The following is a 24949-nucleotide window of genomic DNA, read 5'->3' on the forward strand; positions in this document are numbered from 1 at the left end:
GGGAGCGCCGCCTGCAGCCCCGGCCTCGGCTGCACCCGCAAACCAATTCCGGGCACAACATCCTTGCGCAACTCACTTTCCCCGCACGCACGCCCCAGTTTTCTTGCAGAAGCAGCAGCCGAATATTACTGAGTATCTCCAGTGAGCCTCCCAAACTGGAGATATTCCAGAACCGCGTGGACGCCACCCTGTGCTCTGGGATAGCCCTGCTGGAGCAGGTTGGACCAGGTGCCCCACTGTGGTCCCCCCCGACCTGACGCACTCTATGATTTTGCTGATCCTGGCCGCCCCGCCCTCTCACGGACACGCCGCTGAGCTGGCCCCGCCTTCAAAGCCATGACCAAGACAGAAACAGAGACGAGGACAGCGGGCTGCGGTGCGCCGCGAGCAGGGAGGGGACCGGCCGTCTCTGACGCTGCCTGCCCGGGGCCATGCCGTGTCCCCGCTCCTCGACGGCAGGACTACAACTCCCGGCACACCCCGCGGCAGGGAGGGCGCGGGCTCCCCACGTGACACACAGGACTGCGCGGCGATTGGCTGTGACCGGGAGGGAGGGCGGGCCCCCGGGGAGCACTTCCGGTGCCCCGCGCTCGGCACTTGTTTGGATGCTGCCGTCACATCATGGCGACGCGCGGGGGCGGCGGCGCGGCGGGATCGACCCAGCGGAGCCCGAGCCTCAGCGGCGGCGGGGACGAGGCAGCGGCGGCCCTGAGCGGCAGCTCCGAGGTGAGGCAGAGGCCCGGTCGGGCCCGGCGGGAGGGAGCTCCACCTCCTCCGCCCCGCCGGCTCGCGGCGCCGCGTTCCCCGCCTGCCCCGTCCCCACGCGGCCGCCCGGCCCGGGCGCACGGGGCAGGGGCGGACAGTGCCCGCGCTGCCTCCGCCGCTCCCGGGAGCCCGGATCTCGGGCTGTCGCCGAGGCCGGACCCGCCGAGGCACCCGCGGGCGTGTGTCGGGGAGGTCCCTGCGTGGCCCCCGCGGGGTCGGGAGCGGCCCCTCCGCCTGCCCGGGGGTCGCGGGGCGGTCCGTGCCGAGCGCGGGCCGCGGGGGCGACAGCACGTGGCGGGCCCGGGGCGCGGGGGGCGGGAGCTGCGGGGCGGGGGGCGCTGGCCGCCTCCCGGGGCCCGCCGGCCGCCCCCCGGAGCCTCCCGGCGTGGCCGAGGTGCGCGGCGGGAGCGGACCGTGCCTGTGCCCGCGGGGGCGGCGGGAGCGGTCTTCTTTTAACTCCGAAATAGTAAAAAAAACAAAAGGCCTTTTTTTTCTTTTTCCGTTTTCTACCGAAACCATACTGAAAGCAGGGCTGTTCCCGGTGATTTTACAGTAATTTCTGGTTGCAGACACGTGTAGGAAAAGCTTAAAATACCTGTGCTTGGTCCCCCAACGGCAAAGACTTAAAATATGCTGTAATTCAGCTGGTGTGTGTAACATCGCCAGCTCGGCTTTTTAAGTGACAGAGCTGCCGTGCTAATCTCATGTGCTTCTGAAGTATCTCATCCTGTGCCCTTACATAAATTCAAGTGCCTTTCTAGTGGTAACTTTTTTTCCGTAGTACAAAGGATAACATCTCAGAAATAATAACTTGGTGGTGGTGGTTTAATTTGGCTGTTAAAAAGGTCTAGGAAGCTATGGAGCTAGTTTTCTTCACTGAAAGTCACGGAAAAACGTCCTCTGCAGTGTGGGGTTGTTTTTTTAGTTCTTTTCTAAGAAGTAACTTGTAAGTACCTTCAGTTTCTATTATGAAAGCAGATGATCGTGATGTTAAAAAAAAAAACCAAAAAACCCACAAAAAAACCCCCCAACCCTGCATTCCATATTATTTCAAATACAGTCAAAAGGAATTTAACTATTTTAAAGAGATGAAATGTGGCAGGCAATGTTAAGCAAATTCTACTTTGAACTTTTTTTTGTGAATTAAAAATCGTTCAGCATGCTCTTGTAGATTTCCCTCCCCCGATATTATTTTTAGGTTCCTTGTGACCTGTTTGCGTTGGGAATTCAGAACTTGTCTACCCTGCTTTTTCCAGAATCATACTGTGGGTGACTGCAAAACTATTAAGTTTATAGTAAAGAGGAAGTGTAGCCTCATTGGTGGAAGTGATTCATGCTTTATTAAATGCTTTCTTAATTAGCACCTGTCTCAGATGCTTATATTAAAAAGGATCTTGTTAGATGTGCAGCACTTTGTCCTGTGGGTAAATGCCCTGAAAGCTTCCATGTAAGCTTTGGGTTCCTGCAGTGAATTTTTTGCTAGAATTACAGGAGGTGTTTGTCATGAATTTTTTTGGTTGTTTAAAGAATCAGTGGCAAAAGCAGATTTTATATAAAAGCAAAAGCATGACAGAGTTGCTTGACGAGGTTCACTCTGCTACTTACTGTGTGGTTAAAGCGTGCAGAGGAAAAAAAAATACAATAAAATCAGTCGGTCTAAAACTAAAATCAACCAAAATGAACGGCGTGGAGGCTGAGATGGGAAAAGGGTAAGGGTGAAAAGAAATAAGGGGGACCCTCCTGTTGGGTCACACGGTTCAGACTGAATCTGCCCTGCCAAACTTAGCCCCAAGGCTTGACTGATAGTTTAGGCACAAAAGCACTTGAACTTAACGGCACTTAATCGATGCCCCCAGTTAACCAATTTAACAAAAGATTCTGTAGAATTTACTATCAGTACAGCAGTAAGTCACTTCCAGGCCTCACTCACAAACGTAAAGCATTTAAGAATCTCAGAGAGCAGCATTCACAGTACATTTGCTGTGGCATATTCACACTGCAGAGACACAGACTTGAACAGTATGTACCAGGTATATATCTGTGAAAAAATCCCCTCAGATCCAGGGAAGTACTCATGGTGGATGCCTTTCCATCCTCTCAAGGGGCAAAGAGTTGAGCCTGGAGGAGTGCTATCAGCCCAGGAATGGCAAACTCGAGAGTTTGCTGCGTCTGGGAGCTGCCCCACAGAGGGGGATGCTGGCCACAGCCTGCCGCAGTCAGGGGAGCTCACAGGATCTCACTTAAGACCACTGTTTTAGGGTCGCAGGAGAGAGGACTTTAGTCATGATAATTTTTCATCCTGGCTCCAGTTTGGGTTGGTAACTTCCCTTGAAAGCCCCGCAACAAAAATATTGTTCCACTTGGGTTGTTATTCATGTTAAAAAAAACCAAACCAAAACAGTTTTCAAGGATGTTTGTTAAAAGCCATGAGCTTGTTAGGCATCTCTGTTTCCTGGGAGCAGACAGTGTTTCTAATAAGCACCAGATGAGCTTGTTGTGGGTGCTGTTTGTCAAGGCCAGCGCCTGATGAGCAGGCCTTGAGATTGTGATGTGGCCTGGGGCGGGGGTGTGAGAGATGCACCGCCACTGTTTTAATGTCTTAACCTAAATGAGGGAAGAGATCAGTTTTTGTGGCTTTTTTCCATTTGTGTTTGAGGTCAGTTTAAAAGCTTTTCTTTAAAGCAGGCGTGTTGTATGTGTCACGAGGCCACTGAAAGAGCAGAGAAACCCAGCGTGGTTAAGGGTAACAGGAAAAAGGAAGGACTATAAGCAGCGTCGTGTGAGAATGTTTCTGAACCAAGATTGAAGACCAGGTCTTGAATTTTAAGGCCAGGAAACTTCATGGTGGAGTTCTGCTAACAAAGAGTCTTGTCTTGACGGGGTTTATGAGGGTAAAATACAAATTTAGGGAGTAGTTGTTTCTTAATAGTCATCCTGCTGTGTTGGAACTTCTAACCTTGCAGTGCTTTGAAGCTAGTGATGAGCAATACTGCAGGTTCCTCAGTCTGGTGTTTTGAAAGTAGTTAAATGAGTACATAGAACATAGTTTTTAATGTAATGACAGAATATGGTGAAATGTTTGTTTGAAATGACTTTCAGATCTCACAGCTAAGTTCCTTGTTCAGTGGGGAAGCCACCTCAGAGGCCATTAGGTTTGAGAAAGGTATAATTAGACTGTGTGATCATTCAGGTCAGTGAGCACAGTATAGAGAAGTGTTGCGTGGAGAAATAACCTTAATAAGCTAGTCTTGTGGTCAGAAGCATCTGAATAATTGTGTCTAGACCAGTGGATGAAGGTGCACCTGCTATAAAATTCAAACCCAAATTTTGTGACATCCTAAAATGGTGGTTTTCATGCAGAAGTTGTAAATAAAATTATTACCAGAAATGTTGACTTTATTTAACATAACTGTTCGTTGAAAAAATCGATTTGAAGAAAAATCTATTATATACATGTTTTCAAAATAACCTTTTCTGTGTTAGCAGGAGAAAGTAAATTCCTGGGATGCCTGAAGCTTAATATTTGTTATGAATCATATACATTTGTGATAAATATGACTTACCTTTTTTGGCACAATATTTTTTTTTTTTTTACTGCAGTGGGTCAGGATAAGGGGTATAAGGCTTTTATGACCAGTTGCATGTGAAGTAAGTTTGAAAATGTAGTCAGCTGATATTCAAGTTATCTCTTTTGGAGTCTGATGTTGGGGAATCGATAATATATTTACTTACATAGTTAGGTTGTCTTTACAGTTGTGAAAATCTGGTTTATGTACATATGTTCGTTCCAAAGCTTCCAGGATATTTCTTGAAAGTATTAACAATTCCAAAGCCTAAGGGTGGAAGAGTCTTCACAGCACAGTCCCAACTGCTACTGTGGGGTATGTAGGAGTTGTTTTCATAGATTAATGCTAGTGCTTATGTTTTTTAGGACAATTAGCTAACATACAGGAGAAAATGGATTCTGGTGCAGCTACTAATTATGGGGGTTTTTTTACTAAAAGGCACAGAGAAGTATTTTCAGGTGGTTTAGGGAAAGATTGTGTATGCGTATGCACAGGAGTATGGAATACAGGTAAACATGGTACTGATAATAAGCACAGTATATTTTAGGTAACTGTGTGCTGTAGACTTGTGTAGGTAATAGAACAAAAAAAAAAAAGTGGGTTTGTGATACATTTTGGTGTGGTGGTAGGACAGGTTCTGTAGGTCAATGTCTGTTCTGTCCTTATGTGCGGTGCATGTTCCTGAAGCTGTACTGTTTGAAGGAGAGCTGGCTTAGGCTCTTGTGATCATAGCCATTTTCACATATGGGATATCTGTCTTGTATGCTGATCTTTTAGGTATGAAATAAGGTGGAGTTTTCTTGATGTACATCTTTTTTGACTGAGGTATAAGTTGAAGGAACAGAGCAGAAGACTGAATGAAAACTTCAGGGTGAGCAGGAGCAGTGTTGCCAGTAATTTTCCTACAGTCATCTTCAAGTGGTGTGTCCTGTAACTGCTAAGTAGCTTGAAGATGACATGCTTATTCAGAAATGTCAGCATCTTGTAATAGCTGGTTTCACAGCTAGATAGGTCACACATATCTTAGAGTTCTGATAAATTTGTGATCTTATGAATTTGCACATTGCCTGTGCAACATACTCTTTTTGCCTCTCTGTAAATCTTTCTAGGCATATAATAGTCTGACTCTGGGCTGTCAGATGATGAGCCACCTGTGGCTGAAGGTGGCTGGAAGCTGAGAGAGCATGGTAGCAGCTGGAAAACGTAGCGGCGATTTCAGTAGAAGGTCTTTGCTGGGGTAGTTTTGTTTTGGTTTTATTCAGTCAGTACTGAATCAGCACTATTATACAATGTGCTGTGGGAAGTGCTCTGTTCTGGCTGGAATGTTAAACTGAGAAGTTCACTAGTCTGATGAGCACATATTTGAAAAGATGAGAGGTAAGAGTTAGGGTTGTTCTCACCATTGCCTCAGTAAGGAGGGAGCAAATTCAGTGATTAATATGGGTTAGCACATAACATTCTCAACGCGTTGTTAATTATTCCTCTACTCCAGCTTGAAGCTTCATACAGACCAAATCTGAAACTGCTTGTAGTTAAAGTGCTTTAAGAATAGCATTGAGTATAAAAAAGCTGTCAATACTTCTGGCTAATGTTTTTAATATCTAAAGTTACAGCTAATGTAGAAAATTCTTTGTTAGTCATTATCAGGAAATCATCTAGATATTTGTGTTTGTGGCCCCTGTCAGGCAATAGCAGACTTTTGGTTTTTAAAATGAAAACACTTTCTAATTTAGGTTAATAAAGTTAGAATTCTAATATGTCGTGCCACTGCTGTCAGATTTGCTCGAACTTACAGGCTACAACTTGACAGATAGAGTTTTAAAGAAGAAGGGGTTTTTGTTTCAGGGATTTTTTTGTGTGTATGCTGTCAGATTTTTCTAGTTGCTGATAGAACCACTTTTTTGAACACAATATTCTAGTCTGTGGTCAACAATTTGTAATTCTATTTAAGATAAGAAAACTGGATATTTTTACAAAGCCTGTCTGCTGCTACACTGAGCTTTGTTTTTGGAGGGGGCATACTTGCTTGTCAGTAAGCTTGGATTTGTTCCATGTTCACTGGAAAACCAAAAGAAGGTTGACGAATTCTATATATTTTCAGCATCTTTATAATTTTTAAATGTGTTGGAGATGTACAGAACACTTGTACACACACTTTTTTCTTCAATTCATTCTTCTGATAGGTTATTTCTGCCTTTTCTGTTAGACTTTGGAGAATGAGTCTAAAATTCTAAAAGTCCTCGTGGCTTTTTTGACAAAGAATAGAGAATACTCAGAGTTTAGAAATTATTATTGTCAGTAAAAATTGAATTGACACCTAATTTGATTTCAACAAAAAGCTCTGCTGAATTAATGAGGTGGTGTTCACTTTGTGAAACTTCCAGATGCTTTAGAATATGCATGTGAATTGCCAGCTCTGAATTGACGTTTAGGTTACTATGATGGTTTGCTCAAAAAGAGATGGGCATTTCATGACTTACTGGTCACATGTATGCCCCTTCTAGTAGTTGCTCTTTTTTTTTACTGGAAACAACAGGATTTTCTCAGATAAAAACCAGTGAAAGTTTTTCAGTTGGCTAGGTTTTAAGCAGTCACAGACTCACACAGACTGCTCACAAACATGGTGTTGTTGACGTTCCAGTCCTTCTGTAGCCAGCGTTAAGTGCGTACCTGTGGTGAGAATAAGGTATTGTGTGTTTAGTTCCTTGTGCTCTGACTGCCAGTAGATTGACTTTTATTTTTTAGAGGCTCTCGTGCTTTGGCTTCTTTCCAATCATCCTGCTTCCACTTCTGTTGGCAGGATTGCCTATTGCTGTGCAGTGAACTGGGCTGAGGAACTGATCTGGCTGTAAACTGTGTTAGAACAAGTTGCATAAATGTTATTGCTAACCCAGAGAAGCTTGGGTACTGCTGCTGTTCAGTATGTGACTGCAGCCAGTCAGCCCTTCTCAGCTCCTGTTGGAGCCGCTGGCAATTTTGTGCTCTGCTTTCAAAAAACACCTCCTAAGTCTATGGATATCAAAAAGTCTGGAAATGCTTAGTGCTTTTGGGCATCACACCCGAAACTTTGAGTTTAAAGCAGGCTTTCTCTATGTTTTGCAAGACTACTTGGGTACAAGTATCTGAATCAGAAGTTCGTGTTCTATGCAAATAAAAAACCTGCAAGTTTCAGCCGTTCTGTTGGTACTGCAGGTACTCTTGGTATTATGTTGTGTTAGAATAATCCGAGCTTTCTTGTCTTGTCAGCTTAATGTGACACAGTGTCTTCAGCTTTTGTATGAATCCTGGATTTTAGACAACATCTGTGCCATGGTTTCAGCCATTGGTACATACGGAAAGGTGAAATGAGCTGTGTTGTTTTCCCATTTCTTGTTCTTTTGTGTTTATTTGGCTGACCCTAGAGGGGTGAGCCTTTACTGGAAGACCCACAGTTTAAGACAAGCCAAGGGGAAAAAACCACGCATTTTGCAGATGACTTTTTAGAGGTGTAAAACCTTGTAACTGGCTGTTTGTTCCAGCAGTTCAATTACTGCATGACCTTTCTAGGCATTTATCAGTACGTTGTCTGACATGGTTGAAGAATAAATCTGCAGTGCATTTTTATTTGTCCATGAAGCATGTGCATCATTTCCACACTTGTAAAGAGCTGTGCAATGTGAATCTTCCTTGGCAAGTCCAAAGTTGCTTTTTAATGTCTATAGAGATTATTCGCAGTTAAAAAGCTTATTGTCCTTTGAGAAAGACACTGTGCGAATTCCGTCTCCTCAAGAATGAATCTACCTTGAGATAAGGTCTAAAGAAAGGGACTCGATTTAAGAATAGAGAACAACACAGCTGTTATGCATGAATATTGAAAAAAAAGATGTATTTGTTTAATGATTTTTAAATAACCTTTTCAAGCATGCTGAACAAATTTGGAGTTGAAATACATTTCACAGTATATTATTAGTGTTGGCTGCGTTCCTTTGATGTTGGCTAATTCCTTTTGAAGAGGAAAACAGTCCTGTGCAGAATATAAAACCCAGTGCAAACCCCTGGCTTTAAGAATTAGCACATTTTTTAATAAGAAAATGTAAGGTAATCTGAAATTAGTTTGTGCTTAAACAGCATAACTGTGTATAAATAAGCTCTGTTTTTATAATTCCTTATGATTTTAAGGACATTTACCTTCCATTCACTGAAAATAAATCAGCAAGAATTTTACTTTGGCAGTGGGTTCAGCTCTGCTTATCGTACTTCTTACCATCCATGCAGGTTGTATAGTGGGATTGCAAATGGACAGCAGAAAAACACCCAGCGACCTTCAAGTGTTGTCCTGAGTCCCAGCCTCTGCAGTGTAACTAAACGAACAAAACAAAAGCACGCCCAACCAAACACCCTTGCAATTCTCATCAGCCTGAAATGTTTCTAGAAACTGAGAATGATGTTCAGGTGACTGAGAGAGAAGTCTGCAGGTGCTTAATAAACTATAGTGTTACGTAGAGAACATCAGGTATTCTGCTCTGAAATATGATCATGTCACAGCAGTGTTATAAAACAACTGATGATGTTTAACTTTTTGGTGAAGTGATTAAACATTTAGCATTTTAGGAAATCTTTAGAGCACGTTCTGTTAAATTGAGCAGAAAGAATATATTCTTAAAAATCATAGGCAGTAGGAGTCCAAGCCTGAAGCCAGTTCATATTCACTTTTTTGGATAATTTTATTGATTTGAATTTTACCATTTCAAAAGTACTCCTGGTCCTGTTTATCATTCTCGTTATAACAGTCAGACTTCTCCAGTTAAGAGCTGACAGTTGTATTTGGCTGTTGAATTAGTTCAAGCTCTTGCTCTGTGCCATCAAAACAATGTATTTATGTAGATTTCATTAGACTTCTTATCAGGGTTTCTTTTTTGCATTTTACCCTTATTTGTCCAAACAAAAGAAGGGTGGAAGTTGTCATTTTAAACACATTTGCTTGACTGTTTACATCTACTTCCTGCTTTCCATTCTGAAGGTGGTTGGTGGTGCCATGGAAGAAGAAGCTAGATCTCGGGAGATGGGAATGAATAACCAGGATCAGCTGTTGAAGGGCAAGTGCGCTGAGTTATCTCATACTGCGTTGCAGTCCAACTGTTACAGCCTGGAAAGCGCAGGCACGTTGGAAGAAGCTGAGTATATCACAAAGAACAGAAAGCACCCGGGCTCCACGTGCTGTTCCCAAGAGTCCCGTGAGGAGACTCCTGGGAGAGAAGAAGCCCGTACTGATCCGCCTGATGGCCAACAAGATCCAGAGAGTGAAAAACACAAAGAGAAAACTTTGGGTGTGTTCTCTTTGCCGTTTTGATTTTTAAATGACTTTAATATTTTTGTAAAATAGCTATGGATTTGCTCTTTGTCTCAAATTTACTCTGTAGCCAAAAACTTGTCACCTGTAACAGGATATTTTGAGAAACTGTGTGCACTTCTACTTGGGAAAGACAGTTCTTAATGCATATGTAAGACTCTTTCAGCTGGCAATGCTATTTTTACATGAACTTTAGTAATAATAACATGGTAATTGCTAATCAACTTTTTTAACTTTCTGGTTTAAATCTGGGATTGCAGTGTTCAATGCTGCCAAAGCACACCTGATAATTAAATTCAAAACGCTTGTTAAGAACATATCTGCCAATACTTAACCTTCTAGATGTCATTTTTTCAGATTTTTTGTTTTATCTGTGCTATTATAAAACAAAAATATTTTTGTGTTTTTATATTAATTTTTTGCTATCCTGGTTGTCGAATGGCACATAGGGCTAGACAAATTTATTCTTGCTGATGACATCTTGTGATGACTTCCCATTTGTCATCTGTTAGGATTATGCAGCTGTCAAACCAGGGAACAACTTATATCAGTCTAATTTCTCATGGATCTATATTTTACTTCTAAAGACAGGCTGCTTTTCTGGTATATGGTTTTTCTTCCTCAGTATCATTGTCTATCATCCATTTCATAGGAAAAGAAGTGTTATTATTAATGCAAGCCTTGAACACACTTTCTACTCCAGAAGAAAAGCTGGCAGCTTTGTGCAAGAAGTATGCTGATCTGGTAAGTCATTTGTAAAGAGAGCAGAAGTTATTCATATGTTAATATTAACTATGGAATGCAAGAACAACTAATGAAGGACAGTTTATGATTTTGAGTATTTTACAGTGTTGGTAAAAAAGTCATTCGGGCTGTCTGGGTATTGCTTCAGCCAAACTTCCTTGTAGTCATTTCACTTCTACATGACTGCCCAAATCCAAAGAAAAAACAGGTTTTGATAACTTGGTGTTGAAGCACAATACTAGGATTAACAGAAAAGAGTTCTTTTGGGAGTAATAATTTTCCTAGTTCTTGATAATGCGTTTATGCTAGTGTTCTATCATTGTAGGATAAAGAGAAAGAACGTACTATCATACAGAGATTTGGGGGGTTGAATTTTCAGTTATATTTAACTCTTTAGTAATTTTTGGGAAATGTGGAACATGGGAAAGATCTAGGTTTAATTTTGCTTTGTGCTTTCTGATCATGTAAAGGAATGGAAAGAAAGGGTTGCATTTCTTCAGTAACAAACCAAAAAGAAGCAGTTCCTAAAGTGCACTCCCACCTCAAGTAGGCTAAATGGTAATTTATTCTCTAAAATAATTGATCGCAAAATTGGGGGATTAGAGGAGAGGGTTCATAAGTTTACTTTCCAGAATGTTCTTGGAGCTAACAACACTTGACTTGTTTTTCTTTAGGCAGGGACAGACAGGAATGAAAAGACTGGCAATCTTGCATGTATATGTTTTCCCTCCATATTTATAGTTATAAAATGAATGCAAACCAAAGAGATTACAGAAGCATAAGTTTTCTCTCTGTAGCTGTCAAGTGTATCATATGCAAATACTTCTGAAAATGACATAATGACTGCACAACATGGCATAACTTCTGAAATATTTTTTTTTCCTTTGAGATCCATACTGTCTCCAGAACTTTGAGGATGATCTAGCAGGTGGTCTTTATTCACAGAGGCAATATTGATTACTTAAGAACAGACTTAGATCAGTTCTGTTATGGAAATCCTGAGTCCTCCATGGAGGTCCGTTAGATTTTTGCTTTGTTTTTCTTGCTTTTATGTGCCCTTGGTTCATGTGAGTGCATTTCTTTCAAAACCAGCAGTTTCTCTAAGAAGTCACTTCAATTTAAATGAGAAACCATAATAGTTCTGAATTGTAACTCAAGTATGGGGAACCCACCTAAAAATGAGCTTCAATATTGTGAGAGAAAAATGCACTAAGTTAGTTGTTCCTTACAAGCAAATGCTCGTGCATGTGATGCCTTCTCTGTTTAAGCAGACAGCTCCCGTGTCACCTCACAGTGGTGATGAGGGCCTGCAATCAGGATCTAGGCCAGTATGAATCCCTTAATTCTGCAGAAAGAAAAGAGTCTGCCCTATTTCACTTTGAGTTTTTTTATTGAGGGAAAGATCTCAAAACAATTAAGGAGCAGCTAAACCAAATAAATTCTAATCTCCTTCAAGAAGCCTGGTAGTCAGAAGAGATGTGTCCTCGTTAAGGTTTTTGCCCTCTTGGGAGAGGGTCAATAGACTATGGGCAGAGTAAGCATTCAGTCACCATCCTAGAAAACCACTTGCCTTCCTCATGATGCTCAGAATGGCTGAGGAGCTGGGTGGGAGCTTGTCTGGGTGTAAAAATAGCTCTGTTGCAGTTACATGAGTTTGAGGATGCCCCTGTTCCTGTTAGAATGTTTAGGTTGGATCTGATACTGTTCCTTTCAAGATGCATTCTTTTCTTCAAGATAGTGGTGGAAAACCACTGGCATAGGTGTCAGCTTTAATGCCAGCAGAGGTTTGAACTGTTTATGACAGTGCACCTACAATGCTTTTTTTCTTTTTTTAAAGATTCATCATCTTTAAAGCTCACTGTCAGGTTTTTCAGTGGTGTCTCATGAAAAGGACTGTACAATGAAGGTAGGAATGCCTCTCTCCTGGCAAAAGATCTTCCACAATTTTTTTTTTTTCCGTAATTTGGAATCTATCAGGAGATCAGCTTGTAATGCAGGAAGGTTTACATCCTTGGTGATACATCTCACGCTGGCACACTTTTACAGGCCTGAAGTTTCAGAGGTGTGTAGACAGCACAGCCACTTGAAGTGGTGTTTTCTGGCCATGCAAGAAAAGGGCTTTTTATATTTGGATTTGAAAATACTCCCTTAATATTTGGTTTCCCTAAACTACATTAAATATACATTAAATGTACTGTTGCTGTGGAGGTCCTTAACTTTTATTCTTTCTTTTGGTTTTCAGCATTATTTTGAGCTCTTTCAGAAAACCTGCATTGTGTTATTCTTCTGTCACAGTAATGTTTCTCATTGCCAGCCCTCTTTTCCAGTGGTGTCCAAGGGCTGAGGCACTGTCTAATAAGGAGCAGTGTAACACTTAATATTGTTGCCTTCTTTGTAAAGGGATGGCCTCTAAATGAAATGGTTTTTCAGGGAGCCCAAAAATCATGTATAATGGAACATACTCTGAGATATTAGTGCAAGAAACTTCTCTGCACTGGATATTCATAGAATAGATTTTTAAATATGTATGCAGAGTTTAACTGTGTCATCTACCATGTAAACAGCCTCAAGGAAATAGTGCAAAAATTTGCTTCAAATGATTGAGACTGCAGATCTCCTAAAGTGTGGACTATGTAGTTGTAATAGTAACTGTCTTGATTTGTCAGGGCTGCTAGTTTTGTCTGTTCTTTTCTGGAATACTTCAGCATTTTACAAAGTTGTATCAATTACTGCTTCCCTTGGTAGGAGCTCCTGCTGACAAGGAGCTCTCTGCAGTTCTGTGGTTTTTCTTTTTGATAGGAAAAACAAGACCTGTTGGATAAACAGTTGCTTGTACTTTCAAGATAAGAGCGGGAAAAGTTGTGACTTGTTGAAAAGCCAGTCTCAGTTGGCTTTTAATTGAATCTGCCTCATCTTCCTTTCAGAGGGCTACCCTTAGCTCTCTAGATGAAGGCAGGCTGATAGCTCACAGTCAACAACTGGTGCATGCTGCCTGTTCCTCGAAGGCAAATGTTAAGTTGGAATTTGTATATTTTCATTTTCTGTCTTTTTACATTTAGAATTGTCTGGATGGATGATGGCATTTTCTCTTTAAGATCAACCTGAGGTTTTAATGAAATTTTACTTCCTTGTTTTCATCCAAAATGTTCAAAAGTTTCTTCAGTGTGCTCATCTAGATGCATAAAGATGTTTTCACCTATGTTTATTTAACAAGTTTACTCTCTAACTGTAGTTGGAGGAGAGCCGGAATGTTCAAAAGCAAATGAAGATATTGCAGAAGAAGCAAGCACAAGTTGTGAAGGAGAAAGTCCACTTGCAGAGTGAGCATAGCAAGGCCATTTTGGCACGTAGCAAACTGGAATCTCTCTGTCGGGAGCTTCAGCGTCATAACAAAACTTTGAAGGTTCGTTTATTTACTTAAATTACAGTGCTGCTGGTGGTGGAAATCTTACAGATCACTGCTTAAAATCAGGACTGCTGCTTTTTTTCCTTGTCACTTTGCCCATGTATGTGTAGATGAGTGGCAGTAGTGTAAGTGTAGCTGATTTTAAGGTAAGGAATACTGAGATAGTTAACTTGCTGATCCCCCTTTCCCCCCTCAAACCAAATCATATTACTTGCAGTATTTGGTCTTGTCAAATTTGTTTCTGGGAGCAGTGCTGGTAACTGCTGGAAAAAATAGCACAAGTGAATTAATAGCAGCATGAAATGGCAGGGTAACCAAAAAGCTTCATTCTGTCAGAATATAATCGATGGGAGTGAAATGGAAGAGAGCCAAGATAAGAATCTGTGATTGCTGTAGAAAAATACATTATAGTATCAATGCTGTTTTTTACATCTGGATAATGCTGACACTTGCAAAAAAGGTAGTTATGTAGCATCTTAATACCAGCCTTTGAGTAATGTTTGTACTGGTAAAGACAAAAATTTCTAAAAGTTTTGCAAATTCTAGATTGTTTTTTCCACACACTTCACATGGGTAGTCAGCATGGCATAATATGATTGTGGCTTATGTTTGTTCTAGTGCTCTAGAAATTGAAACTGTAAAAAAAATAATTACGGCCATTGTTTCTGACTCAAAAAGTGCATGGTTTGACCCAAACACTTTTAATATTTTATGAATATTTATTCTTAAAAGGAAGAAAACATGCAACAAGCACGTGAAGAGGAGGAAAGACGGAAAGAAGCAACTGCACACTTCCAGATCACACTGAATGAAATCCAGGCTCAACTGGAACAGCATGATATACATAATGCCAAGCTCCGTCAGGAAAATATTGAACTGGGGGAGAAACTGAAGAAACTCATTGAACAGTATGCACTGCGAGAGGAGGTGCTTACAATACACTTGTAATGGGATTGTATTAGTTCCTTGACTGATAATTATTGAAAAGGGAGGTAACCCCTTATGTTCTACAGCCATTTTGTATTTTTTTAATTATTTTTTTTACTTCACTGCTGAGAGGAATTTAGTAGCTGTTAGGCTCACTATCTGCCCTTCCTGATTGGTTTTGAATATCTAAGTTCATGATGCATTGGAGAAAGTCTTTCACAATGAAAGCAGTCAGACAGAAATAAGTTATCCAGAGATTGTCAGACCTCTGCCTTTAGATGTATTCAGAGCTCAGCTGGGCAAGGTGTGAGTACCCTGATCAGGCTTTGAAGTGGACCCTAGTTTGAGTGGATTTAATGACCTCCAAAGGTTACTTCCAGCGTAAATATGTACTAATAGTTGAAGTTATCCAGAATTATAATTTCACATTATAATGGGAGGGGATATAAAAGTTATTATGTCTTACTTCTTCCATTTCATTAAGGTTGGGGTCTTTTGAGGAAACTCCTTTGTGTACATAGCTGCTCTTGTTGGCGCAGAATTGAAGCCATCATGCTTTTAAGAGCATATTCGACCCAGTGTCAGGGAAATGTCTCTGCTTTAGGGCTACTGAGCTGTCTTTAATTGGCACCAGGATGTGAGCTAGCTGCTCTAAGCTACAGTGATGGAAAACAGCCAATCCTTCTTGTCCAAGAAAGAACTGAGCTGCATGGAATTCTACAGCTAAGATTAGTTGGCTGGTTCTTGGTTGGCACAGGAGGTTTGGAGAATAATTTCTCAGCTGTTTCTGGAAGGTTGTTTTTTTGTTTTGCTTTTAATCTGGATCAGTTAGTTAGAAAGCTCTCTGTAAGGTAATTCCCTACCTTTTGCAATCATGGAATATTTGTATCTACCTTGAGACTATATGGAGAAAAGATAGGAAGTTGCCTTGTGCTACTTTATGGATGGAAGTAAGACTGCCAAGTGCAATGATTTGTGGGTTTTCTTGAGCTAAATAAACTGTTGTTGCAAACTTTGCTCATGTTGAGCTTTTTTAAATTATGAAGACTAGAGCTTTTGGAAGTGACACAATAAGGATTAGAGGTAAATAAACCAACTTTAGAAGCAAGGATGTAGACTGCTTAGTACAGGAGCTTTGAAATATGTGGTGTGAAGTGACTGATGGTATTGTACCAACTTAATGAAACAGGGACCTGGCTTCCATGGAAGACAGAAAAGGGTAATTACAGCATATGGACTTAAAGGGGGAAAAAAAGACATGTAAAACAGTCTTTTACCATTTTTTCTTTTGCATGAAACTTCTAAACAATGTACATCACCCCAAACACTACTGCTGCCTGCATTGACCAGCAGACTGTCTATATTTGACATGATTTTGACATGACTATGATTTTCTTTTTTTTCTGTAGCATATTGATCAAGTGTTCAAGCATAAGGAACTGCAGCAGCAACTTGTGGATGCCAAACTTCAGCAAACTACCCAACTTATTAAAGAAGCAGAGGAAAAACATCAGCGAGAACGGGAGTTTGTAAGTGAACTCTGTATATGTTAAGAGAAGTAAAACCCACCAAACCAGACTTTGCCTGATTTAAAGCAAATACAGCAAATTGAGAGGACCATAGTTTGAAAGTTAGGGTAGATTTCAGCAAGGAGACTGAGATTTAGGTTTTGTATGTGATGCTTAAAATATTAGTGTCCATGCTAACAGGCAAGTAATATTACTTGTTTGCATTTTCTCAGCAAATATGCTGAATATCATTTAAATTTCTCTTAGACTGGGGAACATGCTGTGAAACACCAAAGGTACTTTCTATGGTCAAGAATTGTAAGCTCTGTTTTTATGCTATAAGAAATAACAAATACAGAATAAAGCATATGTTTTTCTGCACTGTTTGCCCCTCAGATTGTGTGTGATGTTTTATTTCTGTGTTGATAATCAGTAATGTACTTGCAGTCATCTGAGAAGTTTTCTTCCAATGAATCTGTAATTTCTAGACAAAAAACCTTGGTTTTTCTGTATAATCTTAAAATGACCATCTAGTGTTGGATTCTTCTGGTTTTTTGGTTTTTTTTTTAATGTAATTTCTGAGTTGTAAGTAGGTGAAAATATCTTAAAACATGAACCTATGTAATAATGTCAAGTTGAAGTAAAATTGGTTTGAACTAGTCTGCAAAGAATATATGGTGACTGGAGAAATGAAAGGAAAATAAGTTACCCTACAAACCAGTTATAAATTACATACAGTTTGCTAATTAACTATTCATAATTTAGCTGTTCAAGCTTGCTGGAGAAATAGAAACACTGACTCATGTTACCAGTTAGAGAAATGTCTCAATAAAACTCTGCATGCCATCACATGCTTTAAATTGTATATATGAAAATATAGTATAGTAATAAAAAAAGTCTGTTCGAGAAAACATGGTTGAATAGCCCTTAGGTGATGTTAATATTTGTTCATTTTTAATCATAGATTGAGTTAAGCCATTTTTGGAGTACTTTTTCATTATGTGGCTTTTTGCATTGTTTTTTAGCTGCTAAAAGAAGCTACAGAATCCAGACACAAATGTGAACAGATGAAGCAACAGGAAGCTCAGCTGAAGCAGCAGGTATCTTTTTTTAATGGAGTGATCTTCAGTAACAGTTCCCAAAAGCAAATACCAAGAGATTTGTGACTTTAGTAAATATAAGGCAACATCTGAAAAAACTCAATATTCAGCAGACGCTTGTGAAGAGCACTTTGTATTTTTTTTTAAATTAATTTCCAGTAGGTAACTCTTCCATAGTGAGGCATGAAACATAGATTGTAAAGAATTCATGTTTTGTGCTTGCTGTTTAATATGTCTGGAGAGTACTGTTCCTGGAAGGTGCTCAACATTGAATTTCTGGAGTTAGCGCTCTTCTACATTAATACTGTTAATACTACAAAGACTAGAATATAAGAAAGCTTAAGAAGAAAAACTTAGGAAAGCATGGCTTCTCTGAAAAAAAAGAGTTGTGTGGGGATTTTTACTCAGGCAGGTTTTAGAATCTGTTCCTTACTGTTTCCATCACCAGCTGTTGTGGAGGATTGGGAGCAAGCAATGTCCCTTATATCCCTGTAGTTATTCAGATTTAGTAACCTGACTATCTCTGTCCACAGACCCTACTGTCTTCAATTTATTTTCTTGTTGTAATGTAAATGCTACACCAAAATCCCCTCTGAGAGAGGAGAGATGGACTCCAATTCTTGTGTTTTGGTGTCCTTCAGTCACTGACTGCACATGAGCTCAGCATGAGGCACGGGGAAATTGTAGTTTCAGCCAGTACCAGAGCAGTGGGAAGCACTAGCTGTTCTTTTCACTGTGTGTCTGTTACTGCTTCATTTGAGGTTTTGTGTGAAGTTTCTGTCCTGGTTTCAGCTGGAATAGAGTAAATGCCTCTATTCTGTGTTTCAGATTCACTATAAGAGTAACATTGATAGCACACAGATGTTTTGGCTGTTGCTGAATTGTGATTACTTGAAGTCAAGGTCTGTTTTATGTCTCATGCTCTGCTAATGAGGAGGTACACAAAAAAAACCCCAACAAACTGGGAGCACAGCTGGGACAGGTGACCCTGGCCAAAAGGCCAAAGAGATGTTCTAGACCAGAGAACATCATGCCCAGTATATAAACTGGAGGAGTAAACCCAGAAAGGGGGCTGATGTGGGCCTGGGAATGGGATCTGACATTGGGCAGTAGGTGGTGAGCAACTGTGTTGTGCATCACTTGTTTTTTCTTTTCTGTTGTTATCATCATCATCTATTATTACTGGGTTTTACTGTGTTTCAATTACTAAACTGTTCTTACCTCAACCTACAGTTTTGATTCTCCTCCCCATCCCACTGGGTGGGGTGTGGAGAGGAGTGAGCAGCTGTGTGGTGCTTAGTTGCCAGCTGGGCTTAAACCATAACAGTGTCTTTGAAAGCTATTCCATGCCCTTTTTTCTACACACATTGTAGACAATTCTTTTCCAGGCTTTCCAGGATTTAGGTTTGAAGTGTGTGTATGTGTGTAGTTGGATGCAATCACACATATCTCTATTGGACTTGAACACAGGAATATCCAGATACTTCCAGACAGGTTTTTAAGTGGGAGCTGTGCTCCCAGCCTTCTATGATTTTTCCCAAGGGTTACCCTTTTTTAAAAATCTGCTTCTCTTGTTGTTTTTAAGAGTTACGATGGGTATAGTTAGTGGTTTCTTGAGGCCAACAGATTTTTTTGTAGAATAAGATGAACTATAAAGTTCAGTGACAATAATGGCAAAGAGTCAAGATGTACTACTGACAAGCTCGGCTAATTCCTGTTATGAAATTCCCTTTACTAATAGAGCAAACCACAATATTTCTATGCTCTGAATTGTATTGTCCTGCAACCCCCAGTGTAAGAATTGAGAGAACATACTACGCTTCACTGGGAGTAAGAAGTTACTGTGAAATCATCATGTATTAGAACATCAAATCACACACTGATTAGGAATCTTTTTTTTAAAACTTTGTTATTAAAGGTATTTTGCAGCTCTTTCTTGGTGATTTACCTTGGGGTGCAGAGCCAGAAAATTTTCTGTCATTGAATGTTAGTACTCTTGACATTTTAAAGTGTAATGCTTTTCGCTGCTGTGTGAATTTCTTTCCAGTATTCACTTTCCATGATTTTTGTTCACTGGGCAGATTACGTTGGTTATGAATGTGTATTTTGATTTCTGAAATCATTCCTGTTTATTTTGTCCCGGCCTTGGTTATTAGCTTTGGCTGGTTAAAGTGGAAAGGTAGGTAATTCCTAAGTTTTAATTTCACCAACCAGGTGCTGAATTTCCTGTATATGTGTATGTCCACGGATTTTTTATTTTTTTTTTTTTTAGTGGGGAAGTAAAAATGAGGTAGTGATGAACTGTGATGTTGTCCAGCATTTTATTAATCATAATATTCTTTTTACTTCAGAATATATTGCTGTTTTATAAACATAGAACTCTTACTTCAGATATCATTTGAATAGCATGTTTTCAGACAAGATCTGTGTGTTCCTCAAATGTAAATTGTATTATAGTTTAAAAGAAAAGGAACTTCATGTTTTACTATTTCTAGTTTCATTTTGCTATATACCTACATATTTTTGTACTTTTATACACTGTTCAGATTAATGTCCCTGCCTCTTTTCCAATAGCTTTCTCTTTACATGGATAAGTTTGAAGAATTCCAGACCACCATGGCAAAAAGCAATGAGCTCTTTACAACTTTCAGGCAAGAAATGGAGAAGGTATTTACAGGATTACCTAGTTTCATAAAAAGTAATATAGAAATGCATGCTGTTAGTGGGTTGCATTTTAGATTTTATAAACATTTGCCTTCTGAAAATATAACGAGTATTTTGGCAATTTAATGTGACTCATAAGATAGGGTATAAAAATTACGGAAATGTAATTTTTTTCTGTATTTTGGCATACTTTAATATCCAAATTGTAATTGCTATGTTTTACCAAATATTGGTTCTCACTGTCTTTGGCCGTGCTTATGTTTTAAAACTTCTTTTCCTGGAGGTTTTTATTACTTGTACTTGAAAGTTTATAGCCTGTTGCATTTTAGACTCAATATTGTTTTCTTCAAATATAGAATCTGTATTTGTGGGGTTGATTCTGTGCAGAAGCATTTTTCCAAAATAACTTTTTCAAGCTGGACATGGAAAGTAATGCTAAGAAGTCTAATTACTCAGTAAAACCACCTATGTTGCAACACAGGCCACAAAATTAAATCTTTGATTTATCTTTTGTAGATGACAAAGAAGATTAAGAAACTGGAAAAGGAAACCATTGTGTGGCGTACAAAATGGGAAAACAACAACAAGGCTCTTCTGCAAATGGCTGAAGAGGTAATGATCTTTTAAGCAGCAGTTCAGCTAGAGCCTTAGTCCTAGAGAACTGGAAGTAATGCACTGTAGCCTCTTCTTGGATTGGCTGCATTATGTTTCCTATTATGTAAGTTGTTGTCCTTCTCAGGCATGGAAAATGGAAGGCTGCTACGTAAATCTAAGCTGATGGCACAAAAAAATTGAGCCTCGTCTTTGCGTACTGTTTAATTGGTGGGATAATGTATATGAAATCATACAAGCTGAAGGAATTGACTCTATTTCAATATGCTGAGCAAAGTTCAAGGAGTGCTGTGATAGAAGTCTTTTTGAAATGCACAAGACTGACCTGAAGGAAGTAACCCGTGTGCAAGAGATCGATTGCTTTTTTTGCATTGCTGCTGCTTTTGAGATCACAAAATGCCATTACTTACTTGTAGTGTGACAGAAGCTGCAGCTGTGCCTGCACTGTCCAGGGCCTGGTTCAGATATGTGCGGTCTGGCCTTGGCAAACTGTGCTTGGTTGAGTAGGATCTGCTGTAGTGATCTTCATCATTCCCTTCCTCCTTATAAGGGGCTAGTGAGGACAGCCATGAGTATGATGCACTCTGGCCTGGATTCTGCTGTCTGTGCCCTTCTCCTCCCTATTGCTGCCATTATTTGGGTTATAGTTGACAGTGTTACGGGATTTCATATTAGGGTCCTGGTTGATGCCCAGCCCTTAGTTACAGTTAATATTAAGTGGTTATGTAGTTCTCATTGCTTGTTTTGAAAGGTATCCACTGCCACTTGAGCTCATGGCTAGGTGAAGTGTTCTGAGGAAATTGGCTCTAGTTCAGCTGGAATTTGGCCTACAGTATTAATTAAGACTTAATATTCAGGATCAAGTAGTGGTGATTCTTTTCATTAATTTAAGACAGTAAAATGGTTGTGTCACAGAGTTTTTATTTCCGTTGTCCTTCAGAAAACAGTAAGAGATAAAGAATACAAAGGCTTTCAAATAAAACTGGAGCGTTTGGAGAAGCTGTGCAGGGCCCTTCAGACGGAAAGGAACGAGCTGAATGAGAAGGTGGAAGTGCTCAAGGAGCAGGTTTCTCTTAGAGAAGCAGATGTGGATCTGGCTGTGCAGGTGTTGCAATCCTGCACACTCAATTCCCACGAGGAGCTGGGAACTCCCATTGACACGGAACCAGGAATCCAACCCGATGTGGAACCGCGTACGGGAAGTAGCTCAGAAAAGACTGTCTCAACAAGTCCTGTTCCTGGCACTGAATCTGTAGACTAAAATGAAGTGTAAACACTGTATTGAGAGATATATTTTGTGTATAACTTTCTCTGTTGGTGGTAACTATTTGGTTTTGTGGTGAAAATTTTCTTACTTTTTCTACCATATCTGTATTTTCTTAGAACTACTGGACTTATGTGGTACAGGAAGCTGCATAGCAGCTTTAAATAGCTTAAACTATAAATTTTCCACAACTGTGTTGCACATCTGCCTCATTTTTTAAAAGAAAATATTTTTCCATAAAAGGATGCATGTGCGTTTCCTCCCCACAACACAAATCACTGTCATGGAAGACTGTGTACAGATCTAATATCGTTTGGGGAAAATGGTGACAGCAGGTCACTCTTTTGTTTTAAAGAACAGCACTCTGGTTTTGTTCATTGATTTGCCACTCAGTATACTAAAGATTATCAATTATCAATTTTTCCAGTAAATTTATCTACATAAGGATGTCTAATGGCCAGTAAAAAAGTCAGCTTTCCCCCTATATATGTTTTCATATATATGAATGAAAAAGTAAAGGTCCAGAATATAGTAAAAGATATGTTTAAAGGGTTTTATGTACTTTGTGGTATGAAAAAACAGCTTTGAAATACATTGATTTGCAGCTGGTGAAACAGGGTGTGCAGCTATTTGCAGATGTCTCAGGGTTGTGTTGTGAAGGTTCTTTTGGACTGTTTGCCCTACCTGTGAACGTATTAATTATAAATGTGTGGGAAAATGTACAGTGATGCTACTGAGTGGGATTTTGCAGCTGTGGAGCCTATTGCACAGGTGTTGGTCACAATCTTCCTTCTTAGCTTCACTGTGTACACCACATGGTTATCCTGACTAGAGAAATCCATTCATGTCTGAGCAAACCTGTGGATTATCTGAGGAGCTGGCAAATAAAACACTTCCTGCTGGAGGTGTGGAAGACAGAAGTTTGGCATATAGACATCCTCTAATAGCCAGGTATGCGACGTAGTTAAGTGTTAGTTAAGGCTATACTGGTTATAATTGAACACAAAGATTCTGATACGTCTGCTGAAGTGCAGCATGGAATTTCCTGCACGTTCAACCTCAAAGCTGCATCAGTTGGCTGAGTGCCTTCCCAGTCAGGCTATCTGGTAAAGATGATGCTTCACATTCTTACACTACCATACCACAAGCAAAGCCCCCTTGTTAACCTTAAACCATATTGTATTTTCCTAGAAAATTTTGTATTGATAGTATGACTTCTTTTCTTGAAAGGAACTAGGACCAACATCTTTTTTTTGGCAAGGCAATGTGATCCAACTACAAGCTACCCCAAACTTTAGTTCCTACGCATTTACTTCCTAGTTTGGTTGCTGTCATTTTAAGAAATATGAACATGTGTAGCCTTTTCTGGTACTTAAAGTTTTTTGCACTTACTTGGGAGGGGATTTCTGAATCAAGCACATCTCAATGAGCCTCCCATCCCCATTGCCCTTGGCAGTTCAGTGGCTAAATTACTTGAATGTTCAGGCTGCACTGAGTTCCCAGTCCTTTCCCTGTAGTAATGTAAGTTGAAATAACTTAGCTGTCTTGGAGAGAAAGGTTATGTAAGGCCTAATACATGTATTTTAGCTCATACCACTATGAGGAACTGTGCAGAACTTATATTTCTGAAATGGAGCAAATGGGAGGCTGGCCATCTTTCTCCTAGATTGTGTGGGTTTGGTGTTTGTGGTCCAAGCACAATGCAGAAATGAGAAGAAAGTAGCAATGAGCAGTCAGTCAGGTTAGATTCAGAGCTTTGCAATGTTCATCATGCGAACCGTATAGCATAAAAATAACTGGAAAGAAATATTTCAGACTTGCTGTTCAAATTACTTGCTTTGTAGAATCAAGCTTGAAAAAACAGGTGTTGTGAGAACTGGTTTTCAGCTAACACTAAGTATGATGTAATTTTCGTGAGGAAAAGCGAAAAACTTTGTATCTGGTGCATCATACCCTTGGCAAGGTAGGACCTGCAGTTTTCTATTTTTACAATTTATTATTTGGACATTTGTATTCTGAACAATTCTTTCTGTAGTGCTTGTTTTACATGGAGGCAAGAGGGGGGTTTTGGACCCTGCTGCAAGAATAAATGAAAGGGCTTTTACAGACGTGACAGATGTATAGAACAGCAATACAAGTATCTTTGTCACTGGCTAAATATGTAAATGAAGCAGAATGCCCCAAGTAAAAGGCTTTTCGAATGGGGATATTTTCTCTATTTTCTGCCCTCAGCATACCCTTACCATAGCAACTTATCTGGCCAAGGCAAGCTGTACTTTGCTTCCTGAAACCAGTCAGCAAAGTTCCATGCATTGATTAAAGTGTTGGTAAAAAAATACCAACTGATGTTAGGGATAAGCTCAGCACTGTCACTCATCTGCCATACTGCAGGCTATTGCACTGCCAGGCTGCAGCCAAAGGGGCTCCAGTAGGGTTTTTAAGTAAACTTGTATTACTGCCTTTCTCCCACTACTACAAACCATTTAACTTGGGATGTAAACTGATGTAGCCTGAGTGTGTCTAATTGTCAAAACTGGGGCCTGATCGACAGTTTCACCATGATTAAGCTGCAAAAAGCTAAATTGTATGTGATTCAAGACCCAAATACGTGGATACATACACACGTAAGTTAGGGCTGTATCTGTGTTGTTTTGTCCTTCTTTCATTACACCTGGTTATGTTACAGTTCAATTCTCAGGTGTTGCAGAAAATCTACCTCTTTGGACTGTAGATGGAAATAACTGTGAAAAAAGTGATGCAGAAATCTAGTTTGTGCTAAACACACTGCTTTATTTTTACAACCCATGTCTGCTTTCATGAGGAAAAGTGATAAATGAACAGGCAGTCTTTGTTTTGCTTTTCAAAAACATTTTGTAGAGATTTTTCACTAATGTGAATCTGAAATTTTATCTACTCAATTCTGTATAGATTAAGTAAATAAGTATGCTTAATATATTGGACTCTGAGTTTTTCTTTAACATCATAATCCTGTCTTCTAACTGAGTCTGCTGAAACTGTATTTATTTGAAAAGTCAAGAGTGAAAATTAAAATATGTGAAATTTG

The 24949-nt window shown here is 39.9% G+C and overlaps 1 protein-coding gene across 1 annotated transcript; it reads left to right on the forward strand.

The window, feature by feature from the left end:
* The first annotated feature begins 336 nt into the window (after window positions 1-336).
* TXLNG (taxilin gamma) lies at window positions 337-24838 on the forward strand. Its single transcript, XM_066176886.1, is given in 12 exon segments — window positions 337-499; window positions 502-554; window positions 556-726; window positions 9331-9637; window positions 10313-10404; window positions 13637-13807; window positions 14543-14737; window positions 16147-16266; window positions 17271-17345; window positions 19920-20012; window positions 20526-20621; window positions 21562-24838. Coding segments are annotated over 12 exon segments (1857 nt in total). The 3' UTR covers window positions 21883-24838.
* The last annotated feature ends 111 nt before the right edge of the window (window positions 24839-24949 follow it).

Source organism: Chamaea fasciata, unplaced genomic scaffold, assembly GCF_029207755.1.
Source record: "Chamaea fasciata isolate MVZ Bird 193981 ecotype frontalis unplaced genomic scaffold, bChaFas1.0.hap1 SCAF_2, whole genome shotgun sequence".
NCBI classification, from domain to species: Eukaryota; Metazoa; Chordata; class Aves; order Passeriformes; family Sylviidae; genus Chamaea; species Chamaea fasciata.